General features: G+C 33.3%; 1 protein-coding gene across 1 annotated transcript in view; it reads left to right on the plus strand.

Annotated features, from left to right (window-relative positions):
- The window catches only part of Trhde (thyrotropin releasing hormone degrading enzyme), a 388,565-nt gene extending 381,809 nt beyond the window's left edge, over positions 1-6,756 (plus strand). The window contains exon 19 of the mRNA XM_033763780.1: positions 5,049-6,756. Coding sequence (XP_033619671.1) covers positions 5,049-5,192 — 144 coding nt within the window. The 3' untranslated portion in view covers positions 5,193-6,756. The remainder of the gene's footprint in view (positions 1-5,048) is intronic.
- The last annotated feature ends 2,533 nt before the right edge of the window (positions 6,757-9,289 follow it).

Below are 9,289 nucleotides of genomic sequence, written 5' to 3' on the forward strand. Positions count from 1 at the left end.
ATCCCACCAGACATCATTCCCCGACGCATCAAGCCCGGCCTTAATGGCTTCTAATGTTGCCCAGTTTCCTCAGATGATCCTGCATCCACTACCTTGGATTCTGTCACACTGTGAGCTGAGCTAAGCTAAGGCTCTGATTGTAATGATTTGAAATGCAGTCTTTATCCTTGCTCTGCATCGTCGCTACCATAAAATATTGGGTTGGAAATTCCAGAACATTGTTTTTGCTATTTTTGCAAGTATTGGAAGTTAAATGGAGAGGACATCTTCATAACCATAGCAAACAGAAAAAAAAAATAATAATAAATAATTAAGTTGATGATTGCTCCCATTTTTCTTGGAATTTAAATAAAGAGCTTTCAATGTCTTGATGTTACATTCAATACTCTGGGAACCAATGAAAGATTTACTTAGTCACAACTAGAGCATAGCAAGTGAACAGAAGTGAAAAATCTCTCTTCCCTTGTTCTTACTCCTATCCTTCTCTTTTCTCTACCTTTATCTCCCCTCTGTCCCACTCCCTCATATCTCTTGCCTGCCCTTTCTCCCTCCTTTCTAACTCTGCTTGTTTTTCACATTTTCCTTGACTTGATAATAATACCCAGGCTTGAAAAAAATAATTTAAATGCACATTTAATTGATTTTATTGTATATTATTTTGTTTAACTTTTTTTTTACCTATATAATTTAAATCTTTGATTTAATTTCGATTTTAGATGTTGCAAGGTTCCCCCATTGTGGAAATTACACTTTCAAAACTCAACCTAAATTGTGGCTTTTATGCCATTGTCTTTAAAGCAGCTGACTTCACAATCTAAGTTCTCAGTGGAATCAGAGATAAACCCTTCACTACACAGTGACTTGTTAGTTTAACTGCTTTTGCCTGAGGCATTTTCATACTTTCATCATCTAACCATTGTCTATGGGATTGGGAAAGACTATTTTTGGATGGGATGGGTGAGTTAATTTATAATGATGGTAACTTCCTTTCCTTAAATAAAAAAACAGAAAAATACAGTCCCATTTTCCATGACCAAAGAGCCTCATAAATAGAAAATTCAATGTGCTCCTTTGGGGTACAGCATATTCTTGTTTCCAAGAATCATAGATTAAGAGGGAATCAACAGATGTATTGACTCTGAAAATTCACTTGCTATTTTATTTTAATGATCTTCATTAGCATAAGTGACATTAGAAGAGAATCTTACATTGTTCTGTGTTCCCTTCCCCAGAATTGCATTCCAGTACCTGAAACTGAATTTCTTTTAATTAAAGAGCTCTGGCAGTCAGGACAACATTAGTTCACAAGGCAATCCATCATTTCCTTAATTTTATACTAATGGACCTCTGACCTCATGGGACCTCAGAGGCTCTTGGTATTTTCCATTCTCCTGTCCATTAAGCAGTCCTCCTGTGCACCTATTTCTCCTGCAGCGTGGACTACACAATACTGTTGCAGGGTCACATGGCTTCGTGTCACAGATACCCCTTTAACACTTTTAATGTTAAAAGACGTATCCTTGATTGTCAGGCAGTAGCTAATTTCACTTATTTTTATAAAGTATTACATTTTACAATTTATGATGTTGGAGTCCGGAGTATGCTGAAATAGATTTTCAAAAAAGTACTGAAATATTTTAATAGATAAACATATCTAGAAGTTTTATGCTAAGAAAACTAGAGTGCACGAACAATGCAGATATTTTACTAAATGTTATTTTACAAAAGCGTCTAGATGTTCAAGATTAAAAAAAAAAAGCCAAACGTGGCGTACATATCTAGGAAACATAATAACTTTTTGAAAATGAAAAGCAGCAGAAAACCTACAGAAGACAGAAGAAAGAAAGAAAACTGGAATGCTAAATGCCTTCCATCTATTCCAAGTCCTGGAAAGTGAGGCAAGGGTTACAAGGCATCACAAAATGCTCTAGAAGCACTTAAATAGCCGCTAGGACCGCATGTTTGCTGTGAGAGCTGTGGAGGAATATGGGCTATCAGATCAATTTATGGTAGTCCTGTAAAGTAGGCCAGATGTGTTCTGATGGATAAGCTGCTCTTAAGATGCATGAGTCACTTCAGGCTCTTTGAGCTCAGAAGGGAAGTATTTAGTGCACTTAAATAGTGATTTAAGAAATGAATCTCTAGAGACCAGCCAGTTACATTGTCTACCGTGAGTTCTCTTGCAAGATAATCTGACCTACTATCCTTGCTACAATAAAAGTTCATATTCAAGCCCACAGTTTGCTTTTAAGGAGGATGTAGGAGTTTTACTTCAGGTGTTCAGGCTGACTTCACAAAGAGGCCAAGAGAATGCTCCACAGAGTTAAAGTTGCCAAAGGGGTACTTATCACTACCTAGAATATCCAGGGGATGTCTGGAAAAGAATAATGCAGGACATATTTTTAAAAGGAGAGATATAGTTTTGATTGACATACAATATAGCAAATAATGACACTACAATGTCATGTTTTTGTACTAAAGCATAAAAGTAAAATCATACAACAAAAGGTATTATTTCTGGCTTTATGAATATAGCCTGAATAAATCTAAACATGAATATGGAAATACAAACGTGTTGCTGGTTAATTAGCTAATTTTCAAAGTATTATTCAAGTACTTTCTAGACTTCCTTGTTAGTATATGGAAGGGCAGTGCCTGAAATATTAGAGATCCTCAAAAAATTCGTACCCTTTCTTTTTTCTCTTTCCCTTAATGTGTGGAAATTTTGTCAAATGTCAGATCAGATTTAGGATGAACACTGAAAATTGTTTGTTATGCATAATATATATATATATTTTACATGTTTCCTATAAAAGCACAGTGATTTTTGAAGTCTTTACAAGGATACAGTTGTGAGATTATCAGTTGCTAATGTTGCCAGACAGAAGGCTCTGCAGGAAAGTAGACAAAAAACTTGGAGAAGACCCATCAATATCATATAATGAAAAACAATGCCATGAACAAGGCCGTCCATGAACTAAATTCTAAATTAACTCAGAAAGGTATAATTAAACATTTTAAACACCTTTACCCTCTTCCCCAGCTTCTGACTTATCGTGATGCGCTACATTGCCTTCCTGGCAGATCTTCCACGTGGCGCCCACCATGTGATGAATCACTTCCCACTCTAATTATACCACATCATGTTTCTGTGTTGCAACTTGATTTTTCACATTCGACTATTAGCACTGCAATTGCTGGTTGTTTGCCAGTTTCTTAAGACATACTGAAGAGAAAGAGAAACTGGTAGTATTTCATCTGGAAGGGGACTACTCAAGTATTCCCAGAATCTGAACTCTTTAAATAAAATCTTATATCAATAAGAATTATGACAAAGCACTTAAAATTCTAACTTAAATGCTCGAATTCTCTATCTAAGTAGGCCCATATTTCTTCTTCATTCTTTCTAAATCTAGTTACTTGGATGATTGCAATGTCATTAATCATCCAGTTTTCGTAGGCCTGTTCCTTTTTTCCAACACCCAAGAAATTTATTCCCTCGACATTGATAATAGTGTCAAATTCTTTATTACTTATCTGTAGATGATGAAGAATAATTTTCTCTTTATAAGCAAAAAATGATCTTTAAATTTTATCTTCCGTTTCTAAGGCTATTTCATATATTATGTATATGTTGTAATTATAACTAAAAGTGTAAATAAGGTTCAAATGGTGTAAATGATAGTGTAAAATAAGAAGAGAAGGTCTAAAGGAGAAGGGGCAATGGGAAGGGGAGGGGAAAGGAAAGAAGGGAAAAGAAAAAATATGAAGAAAGGAAAAATGGAAACAAAGACTTTGTAAATAGAGAAGGGTGAAGGGGTAAAGGGAGGAGAGGGGAGTGGGGAAAAATAAGAACCAAGATCCATTAAAAAAAAACAAAACTAGTCTTTGTCATGATATCATCAGACCATTCTGAAGGATAGACATGTTTGTTTTCATCTCTACTGATGAAAAGGAAGCTGCATTTAGAACAATTTCAAATGTAATGACCACTGTTTTTTAGGGGGAGACTTTTCATTTCAAATTACATCACACCTAAGTTATACCGTTTGTTATATTGTATTTTGCTACTAAATACACCTTCTGTACTGTCATATTACCAAACCAGGCCCATTTTGCCTGGTGCATAGTAAGCCAATCACTGAAATGATGAGTTTTATAAAAGACAAAGAATTTACTCATGAGGCTGCCAAGTGTAAAGGCATAAAATTTTCCTCTGCAAAGTTAGAGGTGTTAATGAGTTAAACAGGATGAGTTCAGGTGTAGGCCAAAGTGACTGAAGGTGAAGTAACGAATAGGGTGCACATGGGTGATCAGTCTTCATACCTCTTTCTAGCGTGCGTGTGCAGAAAATGCAGTGTTACCGTGATGGTAGAGCTTTTGGTTTTCTGACATCAAAGAGTCACTCATCAGTACTTGTTTGATCCCAAGGGCAGAGTTGGGGTTTAAATAAGCATCCTTCAAGCCCCTGAAATGTAATGTGGGCAACTGTTATCACCATGACTTACACACCAGAGGTGTTATCAGTAGCAAATTTGTTAGGGGAGTAATAATGCATTCATTGCTCAGCTTAGAGAAAAATAAAATGAGGATAGAAGAAAACAAGGGGAGGATCTCTTGCAGGTGAGAAGAGGTTCAGGGGACCAAAGGTAAGGAATGAGGGGGAGGGTTTAGAGAAATGGGTGGAATAAAGCTGTGCCATGTACTGGATATCACCTTGAAGAATGTGGATATTATGAGCCATAAACACGGACTAAAGTTAATAATATCAACATGAATGACAAAGGGGAAAGGAGGATTTGAGGAAGGGGGGGAGGGGATTCAAAAAAGAAACTCTCCAGGATGATTGTAAAATGCATGTACTGCAAACATGGACTGATAAATTTAAAAAAAATTAACTAGAAGCAAATAAACTAAGAGCTGGAGGATTCGTTCTGCTTTTCCTCCTTTTTCAGTTGGAGCACTTTGTTTCAAATAGGTTTTTAATCAAATTGCACATGAGCTCATTTAAGACATGCAGATTTACCATTTTAAATTTCCTTTTCCAGCTAAAGAACTTCATGAAGACCTATGATGGGGTCGCTGCTGTGTCTTTCACACGAGCTGTAGAAACTGTCGAAGCCAATGTGCGCTGGAAAATGCTCTATCAAGATGAGCTATTCCAATGGCTGGGAAAAGCTCTAAGACATTAATATAGGTCTCCTGCAAACATTTCAGTTTCGAATTTTGTGAGAGGATCTGCTTTTTGTGGAATGAGGAAAACGGTCAGATTTTGAGTGTTAGCACGTGGGAAGAATTCTTTTTTATGTTTGTTTTTTAGGTTTGGGGAGATATTTTCTGTTTCATTCATTCTGCTTCACTTCTCTACTTCGTGTTCCCTAAAGAAACCCTTGCGAGTGAAACTTGCTGTGGTTGCTTCAGCTGTATATTCCTTGCTGTACAAGACCAAATATGGTAGTGGTGCATGTCAATGTTGCGGTCAGCTTGGAAAAATCATATTCAGAATATTCTGTGCATGGATGTATGGTCCTGCCTGTGTTCCAGCATGCTTATTTAAAATGTCCAATGTTTTATGTGAATATATGTTACATCCAAGATGGGCATTATGCAAAAGCACAAAGGTTATTGATGACAATCAGTATTGCAATGAAAGAAAGCTTAAAAAATTTATTCTCAGTCTTGGACAATGAGGGATAAATTATCTCTGTAAGTGATTAGTGTTATTTATTTCAGCACTTGGATTGTCTGGCAATGATTATTTGTTGATAACTCTCTTTGAGTTAAAGCTGTGTATAAATTTAAAAAGGCAGATAGTGTAGACATATGTCTATGTACATAGGGATCGCCATATGTATATAGTATGTTGTACACTGCATATGTGCAGAAAATCTCTTGAGATGAAAGAAAACTTATCTCTTTTTATAAATGTATGTACATTTGGAAAAGGCTTAAAAATTTATCTCAATATTATCCTTCCTGATTACTAAATTCTCAACTTATTTTTTATGTACTTCCCAAACAATGAGTTTTAAGAAAACTTATTTGTAAACAGAAACTCTTTTAATTCACCTAAGTCAACTGCAACCTTGCATATTGATTCTGTCATCATTTGGATCAAATTTCAAATTGCACAAAGCAGTTGTGCAAATGTGTAATTATTAGTACTGAGAAAGTGTTTTTAGTTTTCATCTTGTTTGTCCATCTTACATTGGGTGGTACAGAGTTAACAGTTCTTTCTGTGTGTTGGTCTTTGTGTCTGTGTTGCTCTAATCCTACATTAAGCAACCATACCTCAATGGGTCTATTAGCACTTAATGACCTTTTATGCCAGTTGTGCCATCCCTTAAAAAGTTACTTTCCTTTTATTAATGGACAAAGCCTTTCTTCTAGCATTTACAACTGTGTTCTACCTGGGAAATTTGAACAGCTATTTTTATGGCTCTGTGTCATGTGATGAGATTTTAAAATGATATTTTCACCTAGTAGGCCAGCTCTCCAATCATATTTACACAAATATGTTTTAAGCTACTATTATAAAATGCCAGTACAACAATGGTACTTAAGCTAAATGTTTGTGGACCACTACTTTCTGAAGGCTTTCTACTTCTATAATTCTTGCAAATGACTGAAATGAAGGTATTCTAGATTTAAGTCACTCACTACTAAAGGAAATAGAGAGATGAAACTGTGTCCATAGAATTATTTTAAATTTATAAAAAATGAGCAATTTCCTAATTCATAAATTCATAAAATAAGTACCACCTAAAATAAATTTTAACACTTAATGCATATTATTTATACTTAGATTTTTTAATACTTTAACAATTAAAATACATAAACTTAATACTTTCTGTGGTTTAATAGGGCATAATAATGCTTGATACAAAATGTAAAAGTTATACCACATACCAAAAGTGATGAAATCCAATTACTGTGCATCGTAGTTATAGGTCCTTAAGGGCAAGTTCTACAACATTCTACAACATAACAATAATAAGTACTACATTGCTGTGCATGTCCCAGATATTCACTGTATCACTGCTCAATTCATGTAATAGATGATAAAAAATTAGAAGTGACTGTCTTGTGTCATGAATTATTTAAAATTCTTAGTAGTTATGATTTTTACTGAAATTACCTTTTCAGACTTTGAGTCAGAAAGGCCTTTATAGTTACTGTCCTCTCCACTGTTAATAATCTTAATCCTCTTCAGTTTTTTTAGTGGCCTTGAACAACTGGTTTAGCTACCATTCAAATCCTAAGTTTATAATTATGTGCAATGTTCAATACCTCATATAATACTTGTTCAACAGTATAGTGGTACCAATGACATTAAAATGACATTTTAGTTCTACATATTTTTCAATAATTTATCACTTCACATGTTAAAATTAAAGATTTTGAGTTGTTTAAAAAAGTAATATTTTCAAAATAAAATAGCCAATGATATCTCTTGGAATATTCTGTAAAATGTAGCTATAAAATTATATTTTCTACTTAGAGTTTTTATCTTTTCTCTCTTCTTTGTCTATTTAAAAAATCATATATATGCATGAAATAACAGTTGAAAGTGTCCAACATTTAGTCTTAAAAATTTACTGTGCCAATATATGTATGACAGCAAAACATTGTTTTAATTAGAAAGGACTAAATTATTTACTCCATTGAGTATTAATTGTCTCCAGATGACTTATAAATAAAAAAGATTTCCCATTTTTACACATTTTTCCTTAAAATGTTCTTATAATCTTTGAAATTTTGAAAATACCAAATCTCATCTTTTAAGGCTAATATACCATACTACATCTCTTGTAGAAATTCAATAACATGTATATTTTTGAGGTCTTACACTCACTTTGGTTTATCTTATTTCCAGTATAATTATGTCATAGAACTGAAATTTTTGTGGTAGTACAATTACAAATATTATCACTGTAATACTGTACAAGGTTGTTAAGGTTATGCTATGTATTCATAAAATGCATTTCATTTTCAAAGAACTTTTACACATGTTGTGTTATTTTCTTATTGGCTTCTCACAAAAACACTGGATGTATAACTCTATATCCTGAAGATGAAACTGAATCTTAGAGCAGCAATGTGAACTATTTAAAATTGCAATTATTTTAGGAACAAATATAGTCACTTAAGGCTTTTAATATAGCTTTTCAACAATTGAATTATAAATACCTGCTCTACATAGCTCTATCCAGAATTAGTTGGAGATTTTACAAATACTTGACCACCATCAAAATACATTATTAAATATTTCTGAAATAATTATATTTTTAAAGATGTCCTTATTTGAATGATTTCAAAGTACTAATTAAACATGTTAATCAACATTGACTTTGATTGATGCAAATAGTTAAATATTGAGAGAAATAGCGCACTTTTTTGAGATATTTTGCTTTCTATTTTTGGTATCGATGATCGAACTCAGGTCCTTAACACTTGCGAGGCAGGCGGCAGAACCACTGAGATAAATCCTGGACCCTGATATTTTACTTTTCATACCTCTTGTCAAAACCTGTTTAAATAGAACTTTAAAACACTGCTAATGTATTTTCCTTTCAACAGAAACTTCCATGATCATACTAACAGTAGTAACAGATGGTCAAAATGCAGATAAAATACTATCCATCCAGATCATTGAACATAATATTCAATGAAATGTTTATAAATCTATGCAGACTAATTGCAAAAAAAACATTTTTCTGCAATTATTTTACCAAATTAGATGCCATAAATGGATTCCACAAAATATTTACAATAATATATTTCATTAAAATCTTCTAGCAATTAAAATTTTAAGCAATTCTTCTTTAAGAAGGTGGAGAACCTAAAACAGCTACTTTTCTGAGAGAGCCAATGAAGTAACCACACATACTTATAAAAGAAGTCATAAAATCATATATAATTAGAAATTTAGATTTCTCCACATGATTATTTTTATCAGAGACTCTAGTCAAATTATTATTTGATATTGATGATGCTATAATTCAATTTAAATAAATATTTACTGACCACCTTTTATTAACCTGGGCTCTTAGTAAGGGTACCGAAAGAGAAATGAAAAATTAGGAAAAAGTAAGAATAATGGCAACATGAAAAATAATTACATACTATAAAAATGGCAAATCATTTTGGGTACAGATAATATTGGAATATTTTGTACATTAGTTCTCAAACTTTGGTATAAATTTTGTTTGCTTTCACAATGCTTGTGTTTTATGGAAATATGTAACCATTTGAAATGTTAATAAAATCCTACAGTTAAAACTGTAGT

The sequence above is a fragment of the Fukomys damarensis genome, unplaced genomic scaffold (genome assembly GCF_012274545.1).
Source record: "Fukomys damarensis isolate Sample0158 unplaced genomic scaffold, DMR_v1.0_HiC HiC_scaffold_15, whole genome shotgun sequence".
In the NCBI taxonomy this organism is placed as follows: domain Eukaryota; kingdom Metazoa; phylum Chordata; class Mammalia; order Rodentia; family Bathyergidae; genus Fukomys; species Fukomys damarensis.